This window comes from Chaetura pelagica, unplaced genomic scaffold (genome assembly GCF_000747805.2).
Source record: "Chaetura pelagica isolate M959 unplaced genomic scaffold, ChaPel_1.0 scaffold307, whole genome shotgun sequence".
In the NCBI taxonomy this organism is placed as follows: domain Eukaryota; kingdom Metazoa; phylum Chordata; class Aves; order Apodiformes; family Apodidae; genus Chaetura; species Chaetura pelagica.
The window spans coordinates 54,707-72,885 of NW_009953940.1; the positions used below are offsets into that span (position 1 = coordinate 54,707).

The following is an 18,179-nucleotide window of genomic DNA, read 5'->3' on the forward strand; positions in this document are numbered from 1 at the left end:
CCTCCCGCCGCCGCCGGGCACCGCGGAGGTGCAAAGGGCGGGGGAAGGTGCCGGCAGCGCCCTCGCTCCGCGGGGAGAGCCGCCCGGGGCGGTGGGAGGGGGGAAAGCACCTGCTAACTCCGGCTTTCGGGAGTGACCAAACTTGGAGAGCCGAGGAAAGTATAAGAACCGAGCAGTAAAAGCACGGGCAGCAGGAAAGCCTGATTTTTGGTCCTCTGCAAACGTGAATAACTTCTTTTTTTTCTTCTTCTTTTTTTCTTTCTTTCTTTTTTTTTTTGGTCCCTCCTGCAATTTGCATGTGGAAACCGGCTGTTTTCAGCTCACGAGGCTACGTGTAAGGAGGAGAAATTCAAGCTAAGGAATTGCAAATAGTTTCGCGCATCAGGAAGGTCTAGGCAGATTTGAAGTTGTGATTGCAGGACAGAAGGGCAGAGGCGAGAAGCCTGGAGAAATTTGGTTCACAGGGTTTGAACAGGCTCGGTGTGGATAACAGTCACCTTTCTGCGGCTCCTCCTTTTTTATGGGATTTAAATTCCAGGATCGTAATTCAACACCTTGAAAATGGTGGTTTTCATCAACACAAAGCTTAAATCTCTCATGAAACTTTTCAAGAGAAAGAGTAAGTAGCTGTGCGCGCTGTGCTGGCTCTTCTGTCGGGGGCAGCCGAGTCCTGCAGGGAAGTGCAGTTCCCTTGGGCTTTGCTCCTGCTTTTCCTGCGCCTCTTCTTTTCAAGTTTATCTCTCTTGAATATTTTGTCATGTGCACAGGTATCGTGATGAAGTACTCTTAGGACTTCTGCTTTGGGATACTGTGTTGTTTTTTAAGTTCTTTGTGGCCGTGGTTTTGAAGGAGCCAAACTTCTGGGTGTGAAGCAGCTCGGTGACAAGGCTGAGTGTGCCGGTGTCACAGGCTGCCGGGCACAGGTGTCCTGCCGTGTGGTGGGGCCTCCTCCCCGCTTCTGTCCAACATCTCTGCTTGTGCAGCTGCTGAGCGCATGTCCGGCTGTGGACATGTATCACCAAGGCTTGTTCTGAGCCAAGTTGCATTTTTTAAAGGTGGTCTCTTTTCTGCATGCCTTTGCAAGTCACGGTTCTCCATGTAGTTAATGAAAGTCGACAAACCGCGCTACGAACAGTAGTTGGCAAATGCGCGCAGCACTTCTGCTGACTAGTCGTGGTGACCATTCCTCTGATGAGCAGCAAACGTTAATGTTGCTATGGTGGGGCTGCAACCGACTTGGGGGCTGGTGTATTCCTCCTCCTCTTCTTTCCCCAGCCTTCCTCCCCTCCGTACCCGCCTACTTAGCTAAGGGGTGGCAAAAGGTGCAGGCACTTTTCCAGCGTGTAATTTGCTATATCTGTGACTTTTTCTCTAATACTGTAATGATTGATGCTGTAATCTTACAGCTAGGTGGTGACTTGTCTGTTTGTCATGATTTACGTTTGACCTCTAGTTAGCAAGGATAGGAAAAGCAGGCACAGACTGAGCACGTATCTGCCTTGTTGTAGCCATTATGTCTGCGAGGGGGGCGGAATGCAGGACCAGGCCACCTCAGAGAGGCTGAGACCAATGAAAAGTCTTCAAAAGACATTTTTCAAGGTCAGATGCTAGTCTAAAAAAATTGAGGAAGGGCAGTTAAGAACCTCCCCTCTGCCCAAAGACCTTCTAGGACAAAACAAGCATTGAGCATTAGGCTGCAGATAGGTTTTGAAGTGAAAGGCATGGCTTGTTTTCTTGAATGAGTGCTGATTATTTCCATCTGAAATTATGCTGGCAGATACATAGTGGTGTTAAGGAAAGAGTTGGTTTGTTGTTTTTTTTTTTTCAGATGACAGGAGGCCATTGCCTTCGTTTTGCTTCTCAGTTTACACAAGTCCTCTACTACCACGGAGGCATCAGCCAAACACAGGGGAGCTGGGAAGCGAGGGAGGGTGCGGGGCCGACCGGGAGGCCGGCGGGGCTGGGCTGTGCTGGCAGGGGGGGCGCTTGGGAGGCAGCGCCGCTGCAGCGGCTTTTTCTGCTTCGGAGAGCTAAAAGCAAGGATGTGCAGCACGTTGGCTGAAGGCCAAAGGGTGCCTGGGGGATCGTAAAATATGACCCTCAACTGCCCTCTTCCTGTTATTACAAGGTGGAGGGATAAGGCCGTTCAACTGTAGAAGTTTTTATTGGTGATAAACTATAAACAAAAAGGTAATGGCTCTCTCTCGGGAAGCATAAATGATAAACAAATCTCAGCAGTATGTGCTTTGGCACATTCATTACTAGACTGTCTGTAGGCAACTTTGAGCTTGAGTAGTGTCAGTATTTTATTTTCATGTGTGTAGGGGCAGGGAAGTGGTGGCCAGAGCGGTCCTCCCTCAGTGCTGCTGTGTTGTGAGCAAGTGTTTGCCCAGGGAGTTGCTGTTGTCCAAAGCAACATTGTGTCATGGCAGTGGAAAGTAGCTAGTTTGTTGGCTTCGCTGGAATTTTTGTTCCTGGTTTGAGGGAGCGGGAGGTCATAGAAGGTTGTTTCCTGATACAAATGAACCTGTCATGGTGACTGTCGTATTCCCGGGGTCACCCCTGAGCAGGAGGAAGCTGTTCTGCAGTGCCAGCTGGGACCAGGGGGTTGGGAAACTGATCTTGTGTGTGAAGACTGGGATCTAGAGGGGGGCAAACAGAGTTGCAGCTTCACAGTAAATACAATAGCAAGTATAAACACAGGAAGAAATAAAGATGTTTCTACATAACACATGAGACTAAATTTAGACTAGAAATGAGGGGAAGGTTTTTAACTGTCATGGAAGTAAGGTTCAAGTGAGCATTTTAATGGGGCTACAGCAGAAAACAGTCTTTTTTGTTTCAAGATGATGTGTGACAGACTTACATATGGGGTTTCATGGTGTATCTACATGGCTATCTACAATAGCGTTTCATTTTCTTCTCATTTTCTTTGCAGCTGTTTCCAACCTAGATGAAGAGAGTAGATGGACTGTGCACTACACTGCTCCGTGGCACCAGCAGGAAAATGTTTTCCTGCCCTCCTCAAGACCACCTTGTGTGGAGGACCTGCACCGACAAGCCAAGCTGAACCTCAAGTCGGTACTGAGAGGTAAGATGCTGCTGCAGACACTGACATGTTTTTGCCACAGTCTTTGCCAATGTATCCAAATTGCAGGCTTTTGAATAATCTTACTTGGTTTTCTGTCTGCAGCATATCAGTAGCATTAGTGGGATTTACCCACTCATATGTAGAAACAGAGCAAAAATGCTTTTGCTGTCAAGAGTTAGGAATCTGTTGCCAGGTAGAGCACACTAGAACAGAAAAGGGGAAGGCCTGGTTTCTTTTGACCGATTCAATTTGGTCTTTGGAGCGTTTCCAAAATGGTACCTCCTGTTTCAGTAAGTCTTGAGTTATTCCATTTGTACTTTAGTGTAAGAGCCACATCAGAGGTATTTCATTGGGCCATTTCTTTTGCTGTTGTACAGTGTCATTTCCAGGGATGTGGCTGCTCATGAGAAGTTGGAAAAGGCGTTGAGGGCAGAGAAGGGAAATGAAGAACAGGGCACTCGCAAGGACTCTTTCAAGTAGTGAAAGTGCTTTCTTGCAGAAGAGTGCAGCGGATTTTTAAGGACCAGTTTTTACCCCTAATACCTTCATTTGGGGTATACCTGTACAGTCTGACATTGTGTTGTGTTAGTGCAGCCCTGAGGACAGGGGCAGGCAGCCAGCAGAGATGACTGCAGAACATCTGTCCCTGGGCCATAAGGAAAGTTTAAAATTACAGCTTAATAGCTGTGTTCTGGAAATGGTTAACCTACATTATGTTGGCTATTTAACAAAGGGAGTTAACCCTGCAAAGAGCTGACTCATTTACAGTGAGGGTGGTGAGACATTGAAGCAGGTTGCCCAGCGAAGTCATAGATGTCTTATCCCTGGAAGTGTTCAAGGATAGGCTGGATGGGGCTTTGAGCAGCCTGGTCTAGTTGGAGGTGTCCCTGTGCATGACAGAGGTATTGGAACTAGATGATCTTTAGGGTCCATTCCAACCGATTCTGTCAGGTGCCTTTCTTGTTTCAGTGGGATACCTTGCAGAGTTAACCTGTTTTAAAATAACATGGTAATTTTTGCTTCTTTAACATGACATTTCTACTCTATAAAAAGTGCAGAAAATGTCATTTTGTGTGTCTGAATAGGTAAGTGCTTGGCAGCTGTATTTTATTTCTCTTGCTGTTTCTCCAGTTAATTGATTTTCACCTTCACTTACTAGGTGCCTTTTGGTATAGGGGAGTCTTGACAGCCAGTGTTACTAGCTCATGCATGGCTCAGCAGATAGCCTGTGTGTCCTCTATACTTATTATTTGTTCAGCCCTCAAGCCTTGAAATGTTTACTCTTCCTTTGCAGGCACACTTACCAGTTCTTTAGAAAAGAAAAATATTTGCCTGCTTTAGAGTAAAAAAAGTGCTGCTTTTGTGGTTAGCTTTTTGCAAACTTTAACTGCTCATTCTTCTCTTCTTCTGTTCTCTATTTGGGACCCCTGTCAAAGAAAACTGCACAGGCTGAAGTGGTTGCTCTGATTTTCTTGTGTTTTACCAGAATGGTGTTTACTGCTGTTTCACCTTCTATTTCAAAAGCTTGGTATCTAGTGTATTTGTGTGAAACCAAGTATTATATGCTGCTTCCCCCAGCTTACACACCTGAAGGTATTTCTGTCTGCTGGGATTTTTCTCTAGAGCTGCTGTTCTTTACAGAATAAAAGCTATTCAACACTACAACAACTTGCCAGTTAACTGTGTTAAATAAACCGGCTTGTGCACATGATTAAGGACTCCTTGGTGGTGAACTGGATTTAAGTTTCATGCTTTCAAGATAGTAACAGAGAGACAGAAGAGAGTGATACCTTCACCAGACCTCAAGCTGCTGGCATAGTCAAGAAAACTCTGCTTTTTCTTTTATTTATCTATGTATGTATGTTACCTCAAGCTCTTTTCCTGGGTCATTTTTATTCCCTATGAGTAGCTGTGGCCTGTAGCTGTCCTGAGTAGCTACAGCCTGAATTCTACACTATTTTCAGTAATTTCATTTTTGCCTATACGAGCTCAGAGTAGGAAGAGCTACTGGCTAAAGTTTTAACAGTTTTACTCTGCTGCTGCTTCAGCCAACACTGTGAAATTAGGAAGATGATAGTGCTTCTGATCACATTTGGAGTAGTGTTTTAAAAGTTACATAGCCAGAGCTGAGTTTTATTCAGTGTAAATATGCTGTTGAAATTGCAGTGTAATTGTGACAACTACTGAATTGCTTTTCCACCTGCTGCTTTGGAAAAGGTGAAGTTTCCAAAGCTTCTTAATGGGAAGGAAGTAAATTCAGTGCCATGTGATTATAGCATAGAAGACTCTGAGAAAAAGTAGTCTCATGGGAAACACTGTTGGGCTATCATGGGAACTTTAATTCTGCATTTCTTGGCCTCATGATGAAGCCTACATTTGGACATCATTTTGGTGTTTCAAATGCATTGTTTGAGGAGAAGCATGGGGCAGCAGAACGGCTGTATGTGACCTCAGTGGTGGGGAATGAGCCATGTTGGATGACAAGGTGTTTGCCCAATCTGGAAAGGAGTAGAACAAAACTGGTTTTTTCTTTTTGGTATGTTGGAGATGAAGTAGTGGATGAGCATGGCAGTGGAGAAGTACTTGGGTTTGATACCAAAGGAAACTTCCTTGCAGTAAGGATATGGAAGCACTGAAATAAAATTTTGAATCTACAAATTCATTGGAGATTCTAAGAACAGATGAAAGACAAATGATTTCTGAATCGTGTTTGTGTATTTGCTCCTATCTTTAGAGGAAGTAGTGAAAGAAGAGAGAACCTCTGGTGATCACCTCTAACCAGATAATATGATCCTGAGGGCTAAACAAGTAGCTATAGTTCAGACCATTAAAACACACCTGTTTGTAAGCTTTCTGGTCCTGTTCCTCTTTGGATTATGAGATCTGACACTGCTGGTACATAATGAATTGGTTGCAGACAATTTGTTGTTGCATTCAGTGTTGTCCTAGTGAATGGAAAGATAAGTATAAAATTTAAGTAACAAATAGTTATATGCATGTAGAGCACAACAGTAATTTAAACCACCAGTAAAGATATTGAATGTATAAAGTCTTTCAAAATATTTCAAGCAAGGTACTCCTTTCTGTCAGGGTCTTTTCACTCATCTAGTATTAACCAGCCAAAATCCTAGGTAGCTTTTAAGATAATTCAAGGTGAAACCCATTTATTTTCGTTCAATTTTAACAGCTCAGCAAATTTTTACCAGCATGAGTCTCGCTAAAAAATAATCTAATGAACTAGATAGGAGGCTGTTTGTTGTCTAGAATAAATTTTTCAGGACCACTTAAGGAGCAGAGAAGCTATTATCACTGTGTATTTTTAAATTGGTTTAAGAATAAAAGGTTAGGGATAAAGATACTAAAATGTACGTAACCTGTCTTGAGAGAAATCAAATACTCTGGTGATCTCTGCATATCTTCACAGGAAGCTGTGTTGTATTTGGAGGAAAAGGAGATTGTTTCTTATTTTTTATGCATTAATTATTTTGCTTTGTATATTGTATGTGCTGGAGCACCTCTTCTATGAAGACAGGCTGAGAGAGTTGGTGTTCTTCAGCCTGGAGCAGAGAAGGCTCCAGGGAGACCTTAGGGCACCTTCCAGTACCTGAAGGGGCTACAGGAATGCTGGAGGGGGACTTTTTGCAAAGTCATGGAGTGATGGAATGAGAGAGAACGGCTTTAAACTGAAAAAGGGGAGATTTAAGTTAGACATTAGGAAGAAATTCTTCACTGTGTGGGTGATGAGACACTGGAACCAGTTGCCCAAGGAGATTATTGATGCCCCATCCCTGGAAGTGTTCAAGGCCAGATTGTATGGGGCTTGGAACAACCTGTTCTGGTGGGAGGTGTCCCTGCCCATGGCAGGGGCCTTGGGACCAGGTGATCTTTAAAGTCTCTTTGAACCCAAACCATTCTGTGATTCTGTATATCACAGTCTCCACTGCCTATCACACTGTGGCAATGAATGCAGCATATGACACTAGATTCTGCATTGGGGAGATTGTGATTGTTTAGATTTTTGTAGCTATGAACTAGATTTTACCCTTTTGAAATGAAGGGCTAACACTATGCTTTTCCTTTACAAAGCTACTTTCAAATATAAATGGTGAGATCTTGCATTCAAATTTGTTCATAACTGAGGTAAAGTTCTTTATCCTTCTTTAGAATTTAGGTTCTTAGGTGCCACCTGGAGTTTCAGAAAGCAATATTCTCCAGTAATTTGGATTAGAAAATTAAGCACCTGTGAAGTTTGTTACGCACAATAGAACTGTCCTTGAGAACTGAAGTGGCTTTATGTAACTTTTATTTAAAATCTAAAGTTGTTATTAACTGAAATCAGTGGCTTCAACATTTTTAACCCAGGATGAATTGCTACATTTTCGATTAAAGCTCTCAGTGGCTTAATCTGGTGGCTCTAGCAGAAGAGCAAATTGAGCTGCACTTCAGAATCCTGGTACCATTGCAATATAACTTAAACGTTTACAAAACTATGCAGTTCTTTGGCTGTGATGGCAGATCCCATAATTTTAATGTTTTGTTTCTGATGGATTAAACAGGCTTTCCCTTTGGGGAAGCAGAAGGGACCTAGGGGATACCTGGTGAAGCAGATAGGGTGACATGCTTTATGTCAAACATGTGCCATCCAGGGTACCTGTTTCCTTACCCTTGGTGCCAAAGTGCTCTAACTGGCCTTTCCTGAGAGCCTCTCTGAAGTGGTGTCTTCCTCATGTTTTCCTGATCACCTTAGGGAAGGTGATTTTCCTAGCTTGCTGATGTTCAGGTAGAAACAGTATTGACCCCTGAGGAGACTTTTGTGACTCTGTGCTCCACATCACTGTTTTCTCCTGAGAGAGTAATGAAAATGAAGATGGATGGGGAGGAAGAACCGAGACTGCATGTCATCAGGATCCCCAAATCAATCCTACTGCCTTGCACTGTGTGCTCTGATCCAAGGCTGAAGGACTTCTGGACTTGTTTAGTCTTATGTTGCCAATGTCTACTGAGTGACTGGACCAGCTCTGAGAGTCTGATCTGGACAGTAGCAGAGCTATGAGTTTAATGTTGTTCAGACTGGCAGTGGTTCATTTTTTTTTTTAAGGCAGACCATTATCTGTGCTGAAGGGACAGGTGCCACATACTGCAATGTTTCCTGCAGCTTTTTTGGTCCATGAAGCCAAGCAGTTGATGGGACGTTTCACCAGAGTCTAGAGGGTAGCACCATAAAACAGCCCCTATCTGACATGGTGCACTGGCAGATCTGGCTTGTTGATCTGCAGCATGGTTGTGTTTAAAGGACTGTTGTCTGAAGAAGCCCCTAAAGTACAGTGGTCTTCAGCTGGGAGCACAGAACACGACAGCAGTTTTACATAGCAATGATGCAACTATTTGGATAAGAAGAGTAAGTTGAGACTAATTCCAGTGTTGTGAACTGTGATGTAATCTCCAAATGCTAGACAATAAGGCATGAAGGTGGGGAGGAGACGCAGCACTGCTATAGTGTTGCTTGGCTTAACTGCTGGGAGCATGCCATGCCTGTCTGTGTCTGGGCAGGTTTGCAGCGTTAGTGGTGCATCCACAGGTGTTGGTCCAGTGTCCTTAAAGGAAAGCCTAAAGTAATTTCAAATACACTGGCCTCAGATGATCTTGCAAACTGTGATGAAATGAAGGAACACAAAAAAAATTTCCTGTCACACCTGAATTCTATTTTGCTCTTGAAGTTTTCAAACTATCCTATATTCTCCCTCTTATGTGGATGTAACTTGTTTGGAGTGATGGGAGGTATAGAAGGACATATATAGCCCCTCTGTTGCATGATGGCACTTGCCTATGAGTTTTGAGGTGACAGGCATAAGGGGAAGGGTAAAACAACTCTGTTAAAAGGCATACACAGCCAGGCTCAAATGATACCTGGCTGCCAGGAAATAGCCAGCTCCTGAAGGGTTTTGTGGGTGCTCTCTCTGCATAGTTCAAGTTTCAGATGAGGGGTGGTGACTTGTCACACACTGGTGGTAACTGCCTGGGCTGGCTGTCCTTTCCAGTAGATAGCAAGGTGTCAAATATGTGCCAAGGAAGGTGTACCTGTAAATTGTGGGAACAGCCTGTATGCCAACTTCCATGCTCCTTTTCAGACTAAAGCTGTGGAGACTTCTGGCACAACTGCCTGTACTTTTGGTCTATTTTTTTTTTTCCCCAGGCTAATTGTCTTGATTCAAGCTATGTACATAATATAGGGCTTGTTGTTCCAATGTCTGCGATGATTCATTTATTATCTCATCTTCAGAAGAGCTGGATTTGGCTGACTATAGCTTCTGTTTAGCTTTGTTGGCCAAAATCAAGGAATGTATTTAAGCAGCAGTGATTGAAACACTTGATTTGTTTTCCAGAAGACATCTGGTTAGCATTGTCAAATAAAACCGGATTTAAGTAGTTACTCATAAAGCCTCTATTATGTCTTGCTGCAAGACCCTCCAGACAGGTATGTGTTTAGCCTTTGTTTTCTCAGTGCATCTGCCAGATCACTGTTCAGATGAGCAATATTAGGGTCAGCCCTACTAGTTGATAATCCTGCTGAGAAGATTATAGACTTAAAATAATCTTACGTTTCATTAAAGAGCTGCAAAATAGGGAGTTACCACTTCATATTAACAATAGGTCTGGTTCAGGTTCAGAGACATGTCAAGATGTGAGCTTCCTACCAACTCGAAACCTTAATGAAGTAAAAGACCATTAAAGGCTCGGGATAGACCATATGTTCCGGAAAGGCCTTTAAGCTGCAAAATAAAAAAGAAAAGTAAAATTATTTCTCATTATTTTAGTTTCAATAGTCAAGTTAGTACCAGAAGTTCTGCCCATATATCCTGCTCTTTTTACTGTTCCTTCATTAATTCACAGCACACATGTTGACGATATTGGCCAAGTTCCATACTCCCAACTGCCCTTTCTAATAAGGATTTTTTAAAAGTGAGTATTCAAGTGAAACTAAGCAGAATTTGACTGGGAGCCTACACTGCATGTGTCTGAAAATGGCTCTTGTGCTGCTTGGAAACATTTAGGTTCCCTATTTTAAGGTTTAGTTATGTAGTGCAGTGCTGAGTGTAAAAACATTCAGTGTGATTATATGAAGATTGAGTGCATGATGCACATGATAAGTGGAAGAAATCCAGTGTAAGGTTTAAAAGAAGACAAAAAATTGTTTCAAAATAATACTGGTTTTTTTTGTTAACTACATTGGTGTGTTTTCTTAATGTTTTGTGATACAAGTCTGTATCAGTAGGAGGATTTAGCTGAAAGATTACTGAACCTCACCCCATTTCAGATCTGCATTTAGTGGAGAGAAGAAATTTGAACTGTTACTGTCTGGTTTAGTTGTTTCAGTGCTGATTAAACAACTTCCATCACAAGGAATATCAGACCTTCAGTTCTTTGCCTTTTTGCTTTTCTTCCTCCTTCCTCTCTTGGATTGGAGTGTTGTGCATGCTTGTTTGCAGCTTTTTAGATAGCTTTAAGTTTAATAGTTAAGTGTCCTAGGAGAAAATAATAATAAAAAAAAAACCTCCATTCATATTTTTATATTATTACTGAACCTCACCCCATTTCAGATCTGCATTTAGTGGAGAGAAGAAATTTGAACTGTTACTGTCTGGTTTAGTTGTTTCAGTGCTGATTAAACAACTTCATCACAAGGAATATCAGACCTTCAGTTCTTTGCCTTTTTGCTTTTCTTCTTCCTTCCTCTCTTGGATTGGAGTGTTGTGCATGCTTGTTTGCAGCTTTTTAGATAGCTTTAAGTTTAATAGTTAAGTGTCCTAGGAGAAAATAATAATAAAAAAAAAACCTCCATTCATATTTTTATATTAGCTGTCTCCAGTTGTCTAAGAAAAAGTATCCATAAAAAAGCTCAAGAAAAAACAGGGAGAATTATTTTAATGCTAGCATCGAACATGCAAAAGGAAGCAAATAAATAGTTAAATTTAAGACATCTTGTCACCACTAAATGGAGCTGTATAACACACTTGCAGAAATTTAAATTAACTCAGTGGTGATAATAATTTTGAGCACACCCCAGTGACAGCTTGTTAACAAATATAATCTGTAATGGCTATTGCATTTTGGTGCCATTAGAAAGGTTTTCTATATGGCTAAATCATGCAGACTACCAGGGGAATTAAAGGCTGGATTACATGTATTTGTTTTTTAAAAGCTTCAAGAAATGAAAGAAAGGAGTTATCAATGTGTTTGCATTGACTTAACCCTGTTAAAGGTATTTGTTCATGACAGAGTTCCTTTTAGCTGGATCCTCCTTAAGGACTTGCATCTGATTTGGAGCCTTGAAAATAAATCTAACTGCATCCTTATTTTAATGTTGCACTTTCATGTCCCATCCTTGCTCTGCTACAAGCATCTGTACACATGATTCCAAAAGCAGATTGGAGAAGCTGGTCTGAAAGGGAGAACTTCCCAGCCTGGCTGGGCCTCCAGTTACTGTGTGAGGAAACCCTTCCCAATGAGAGAATGAGCACTTGGGTGTTGGAAGGAATAGTCCTAACATAGACACGTTTGTCTCCTTTCATAAGAAATCTTAGAAGTGCCCATTTAATGAACTTTTCCATCAGAGAGTCCAACAGCCTTCTGTTAGGGTTGCCTTCATGGCATTTTATGGGAAAATCTGTAATTAAAAGCTAGCTTGTGTGGCTGGGCTTGGCTGCTTATTCAAGAGAGGGAACACACAAAACAGTCTTTAAAAAGTCTGATAGACCTTTCTTGTTACTTATGAGATAAGGAAGCTTTGCAGTAAACTATTTAAGTTTTGCCCATGGGTTAAACTTGCCACTTCATATAGCACTTGCTTGGGGAAGAAGTGTGTTGGGTACCGGTGTTCACTGTCTTCAGGCTTGTGTTCCGCAGACTTGTCTTATGGACATACACGTTTATATGTACTGAGCAAAGTAATGATCTGGACGTAGTGGTACAAAATTGCATTTTGGGGGAAGAGAGGGGAATAATAGGGAAGGTAGCTGGATTGGCAAAGGCTGGGGTTAGCCAAAGCATCTAGGTCAAGCTGTTGAGCAGTTTTTTTCAGCTGGGCTGCCACAGTGCTACATCTGTTGAAATTCCTGGTCCATTAAAATGGGAGTCTGAACAAAACAGTGCATTGGATATATCACAGCTGAAGTTCATGAACTTGCTTTAGAGTCGGCATTGGTTACAGTTCAGTTGTTACACAAGTGCATCATTGCTGTGGCTTTACAACATATTTTAAAGCTTTGTTATAGAAGCACTCCCTGTGATAGTCAAGTTCTGCAGATGATACGGGGATTTATACATTTAAAGGAAATGGGATTTGATCCAAGCTGAATGAATTTTTGGGAGGAATATAAATTGGTAGAGGCAAGCTGTCTACCTCATATTTAGATCCAGAGATAAAAATAGATGCTGCATTGGAATCAAACTGAGCTGCTTTTTTTAAAAGTCCTACTTAGCATGAAATATTTATCAAAAACAAAATTGCCTTTGTATAGCTCTGCTTTTGTACAGCCTGTTTCATCCACACAGAGAAATCTGTGCATTCTTATCCTCAGTTTACAAATGAGGGACTCTTAAAGAGGCACAGTGAAAGGCAGTGATTTGGGTTAGCTTTGCTAACCAAAGAGACCTTTGAACTAGGGCGTCTGTTTTAATTACAGTCCCCGGTGTAATCATACTCAACAAGCTTGTTATCTTGAAAAGTTACCTCCCTGAAATGCTGTGGTTAACTGCATAGTCCAGAGTTACCCTGGTCTTATCCATGTCTTACTACAGTGTGGCAAGCAGGCAGAGAGGCAGCTGCACCCTTGAAGAGGTCCCAGTTAGATAGGTGTGCTCAGAGCATGTCTGGATACACACTGATGTGACCAGTCCCACACAAAACATACCTGTGGTTGTTACATTTCAGGTGGTGGCAACCTTTTTACCTAGTGTTCAGAGCATATTGTTAGGAAGCTGGAGATTTAGCATGTGCTCATCCCATCCATTTAAATTTGTATCTACTTGAAAAATGCATTCTTAACTTGCAGCACTTTATTTTAAGCAGCTGTTGGATAAAAAGCATGTAATTCTCAGGAGCGAAGATGTTACATTCTGTCCTTCATGAGGGGGATTCCTCCAGCATTGGTCGTTACTCGTGGTGAGGATGAGAATTAAGACTCTTCAGGTTCTTCCTTAATTGGTTTTACCCTGAGGTGTCTCACCATGTACCCATGTGCTGCAGGCAGAGTTTAGATACCTGCTTGGACTCTGTGTATAGAAGGCACGTACATGAAGTTTAGATTGTGGTGTATCTGTCTGTAGATGTAAGTTCTTAACTGGATCTATCCTGAAGTGATTTGCTCGGAGGCAGCAATGTCAGGTGGGGAATCCAGGTCTTCTAACACCCACGCCTGTCTGTCACCAACCCACAAGGTTTTAGTGTCTCAGCTCAACTGGAAAAACAAAGTCAAAGTATGCATTTAGTAAATTAAAATGATATGCGGTTATTTTTCAGCTTTGAAACAGAAGGTTCTTCTAAAACAAAGAGCAGGCATACAATATATATTGTCATAAAGTGCAATGTGGCCTATAAAGTAATTAATTATTTTTTTTAAGTTTGCTTGTACAAGATGAATGTGTATTGTATTAGTCTATCTGGCTATAGATGAAATTCAGAAAAGCTACTTTTAAGATAGTCTTTGTAGTTACAACTTAGGGAAGAAAGTGGTTTGTGGGTATTTACAGAAAAAGGGCTTGTCTACAATGTTTAAAGATTAAAAAATAATAATAATAAAAAAATTCTGACCTCAGGGAGTAGAGCAGTTTTCCAGTGATACGTGCAGTGAATGGATAAATGTGTTTTAAGATACAGGTCAGCAGATTTATTTCTGTAGCTGACAGTTTAGCTGACTCTTGCAGTTAATACCCTCTCTAGTACAAAAAATAATAACATAAAAAAATCCCACCCTACAAAATACAAGTTACAACATGAAAAACTCTACCAAGAAGACACCCTGTTTTTATCTGGGATAATTTTTCAGGCATGCAGATGCAGCTGTCAGCTTGTCACTTGTCCCTTCTTGCTGTCAAGAAGACAACAGGGTGTGGTGCAAAGGCAAGCGAAACCTGCGCTGGTCTTTCCCTGCAGCTTTGCTGGGTTGGTAGCACCTCTGCTGCTCTGCAAAGCTGCTCTGGTCCAACTGGGGTTTTCTTCTTGGGTTTTAGCAGTTGATCTCGAGTTCTAGATGCTGTTCTTAGTTATAAGCCAAATTACAATGTTTCTGGGCCATTATAGTTCTGTCTTATATTGCTTGACCCATCCCACAGAATGGCTAGTTATTCTGAGCAAGTCAAAGCTTTTAGATGTTTGAATAACCTTGACTCCAAGTTTCCAAGTTTCTACTTTTGAATATCATGGTACTTTAATTCTTTAACCAGTGTCTTTACTGGTTACTAATAAATACTTAAAAACACAGAAAAGTGGATTGTTTTTATATTAAACTCTTTAATACAGCGTTGTGGGAGTGTGTCTGAGTGTGGATGTAAACAGCCACAGAGCTTAAGGCCTGATCCTGCAGTGGTCATGTGAGCTGTGTTTACTTACAAAAGTAATCTCATTAGGGCTAATTTAGTGAGTGATGGCTGCACATTCAGGCCTGAGGTGTGGAGGACTGGTCCAGGATAGTGGCAGAAAGCTGTTGCTCTGCAGTGTTACTGGGGCAGGATCCTAGGGACAAATCCCAGGCTCTAATGGGGTTCAGCCTTGAAAATAAGCACCTGGAGCCTTTTTCCTCACATCAGGTCAATACCAGCCACCCCAACTGGCAGGGAAATAGCAGTTTTGTGAAAAAGCCCATGAAAAATGGCACCTAGTCTTGCACAGTTCCTTTAGGATTAAAAAATAAATAAATTAAAAATATATAGAAAACTTCTGAAAACTACTCCAAATCCATCTCCCTCTCTGCCCTAGTTTTTTTGGTCCTGCTTTGGCAGAGGGGTTGGACTCGATCTTTGGAAGTTCCTTCCAACCCCTAATGTTCTGTGATTTTACTTCATAGAAACTTTCAAGATGCTGCAAATAGTTTTATTGGTAGGAAGCTTGGCATGCACAAAATGTTATCAGAGTCAGTTAAAGGAGAGGAAAGGAGCAGTGCGTCCAGTCCCTTCCCAGCAAACCCAGCCGTCCTTCCGTCACCGAGCAGTGCAGTGTGTAGGGTCTGGCTAAGCAGACAAGGTAAACATTAATCCTGGTGTTCCACCATAATACCATGTCAGCTGAATTACTGAGGTATCAGTGTTGTGCCTTCTGTTCACTCTGGTGATTTGTGGCTCAAATTATCACATAAGAGCATAGTTTTGAGTTGATGGAAGAGCAGTAAATCGTATCCACGTGCTAGACTTGCTCCTGGGTGTTACCAGCTTGGGGTCAAATGCAATTTCTTGTGAATTTCTCGTATAAACTGAAGAGGAGATCTGGGCTGAGAGGCCTTGGAGGTATTTTTATACATTTGGCCTGACTACCTTTTACAGGGATCATGAGGTTTTACATATAGAGGTCAAGTTATTAGCAGCAGTGCTGTATTAGGTGCTTGTGGCTTGGAACTCTGGTGCAGAATTGCACTTGGCTCGGTTGAGGCCTTACTGTCAGTGTGGTGCTTGCTGGTACCTGCATGTTCCCCCACTTATTTAGTTTGAGGGAAGAGAGCAGAGAAGGGTGATATACTCACCTGCTGTTTGTGAGAAGCACATCCTCAGCGCCCTTCTGCCTGGTGTCAGGATTTACCAAACCTTCCAGTAATGGAAGGGTGAGTAAATGTACAAGTGGTTGGTTATATGGCAGGGACTCAGACATAACGGTATTGCACACTGACAGCTTTAATGTATTTTCTTCTGTCATGCATCTTCTGAGCATTGTATACCCTGTTCTAGTAACTGTGAAAATTATGGGAAAGAGGTCCTTTAAAAGGTTTTTGACCATGTTTCTCCCACACTTTTTTCATGCTTAATGAAAACCACCCTGTGAACAGCAAAACTCAACCTTGGGCAAAATTTCCTTCTCTAGGAAGGCTTCGTCTTTTACCACAGAAGTACGGATAAATTATAATAATCTGACTACAGTAATTTTTAAGCAACATTTCCAATACAGAGGACATTTTGACAGTTAACATATCACTAGTATAGAAGGAGAAGGACAAGAACTAATATAGGGTTTTACCTAGCAAGAAAAGCACTTGCAGGACAGCAGAAAATGATGAACAACACCCCTGAGTGCTCAGCCCTAGAAACAGTCTAGGGACTGTTGAGGAGGGAGAGGTAATTCCAGCATTCATGCCATGGCACCACCCAGTGCAGCCACCAATCACAATTGCCAAGGCAGTGGCTTTTTGCTGGTCCTCCTGGCAAAGGCAAATGGTCAGTGTTTGTGTAAACAAAACTGGTTAATCTGAGGCATAGTAATATTATTGCACAGTTCACATCAGATACACGCAAGATTATGACTTGGAGCTCACTCTGCTCAACTCAAGATTAGCAGCAGGTGTGTTCTCAGGAATGGGGCTTTATGTCCTGCCTGATGCAGTCTCCTGGGGTTTTCCCTGGCATTTTTTAGGCAGAATTATGGAAAGGCTGTGTGCTTTTTTGTGTATTGAATAATGTGGGTAGTGGTAGCTCTGCTCTTGGGTCCAACCAAGAGTGAGTATGTCTCTGACTCAGCTAGGACTAATGTATTGTCCCATTCTTCAAACCAAAGATTATTAATATCTGAAACTGGCTGTATCTATCTGCTACCTACCCAGCTTTCAGTTGCTGAAATAACCTAACTGGAATAATGTTTTCACTATCTCTGTTTATAGTGTTTCTGTCTGTTAGGAATTGTGGGAATAGGACAAGTTATCTATTGCTCCTCTGGGGAAAAAGGAAACGTGTCTGGAGTCTTTCCTAGAGCAAGTGTTTCTAGCTTCTTCCTGGGTATATTATACATACATTTAAAAAATATGAAAAATACAAACCTGATTGTTTATAGAAGACTATGTGCACTTTTAATAGGAGTGGTGAGATGGGGGAGTGCCCCCAGCTGGAACAGATTTTAAACAGCAGTTGCCACCATCAGTCCAACAGTGACAGTAGCTTCAGTTAGATGCGATGATTGACCTTGTGCTGCACTTGCAGCCTGTTGCAATGTGAATTCAAAGAGACCTGCCTAAAACCTTGGCTGAGATTTGTTGGTCTCAGGTGCTGTCCATAGTGTGCGTTTCCTGCTGTGCTATGAAATATACTTTGACAGTGAATAAGTAGAGTACCTGTTTTGGGGGACAAATCATCTTTTTGTTGGTGTGGTTCACCTGGTGGTTTGTAGCAGTTCTTTTGGCTTCTTGTGGATAAGTGGAGGTTGTAAGCTTGACAAACTACCAGTCTTTTATTGTCTGTCTTCTTGAACTTGCAGTGGACTTGAGACCTTCAGTGTTGGTTTCCTTGGATTTTTGGAGTCCTTCCGTGCTTCATGAAGTACATTATTCATCATCTTCACTGCCTCGGTTAGGATAATAAATTAGGTGAAGCAGTTAATATCAGAGGGTGCATGTATCATGCTCCATCAGGGCCCGTCACCCTAGGGGCATGCCATGATGCCTGGTGTTGCAGAGTAATAGCAGTGGCCAGCCAGGATGCTGGGGCATATCCCAAGAACAGGAGAAAAAATAAACCTCATTAGGTTGTCTTCATGTTTGTTGTGATTAGCGACTGATCTGATGGTAAAACTTGCAGTGTCTAAGGAGACGGCTTAGTGTGTTAACCCACACTACAAGTTGACATAAGTCTTTGGGCTGCCTTGTTCTGCTACAGCCTGCTTGTCCCTGTTGATCTGTAGCTTAAACCAACAAACAACCCATCAGGGTGCTCACGTTTGTCAGTGTTATGTGCTGGATCCAGTGCCAGGTGTGGAAGGGTGGGGTGGGAATTTATTTGACTGTGGTTACTGGCAGTAATTTTTCACCCCTCTCCTGAAGCGCAGCTGTTTGCCAGATGCGTGAGGTGCTGGCATGCTCACCTGTGGAAAACAGGTAAACAGGATTACCCACCTTCTGGT

The 18,179-nt window shown here is 42.2% G+C and overlaps 1 protein-coding gene across 1 annotated transcript in view; it reads left to right on the top strand.

Annotated features, from left to right (window-relative positions):
- NHSL1 (NHS-like 1) overlaps positions 1–18,179 on the top strand; it is a 99,435-nt gene that overhangs the window by 48,503 nt on the left and 32,753 nt on the right. Inside the window, exon 2 of the mRNA XM_010001748.1 lies at positions 2,939–3,091. Coding sequence (XP_010000050.1) covers positions 2,939–3,091 — 153 coding nt within the window. The remainder of the gene's footprint in view (positions 1–2,938; positions 3,092–18,179) is intronic.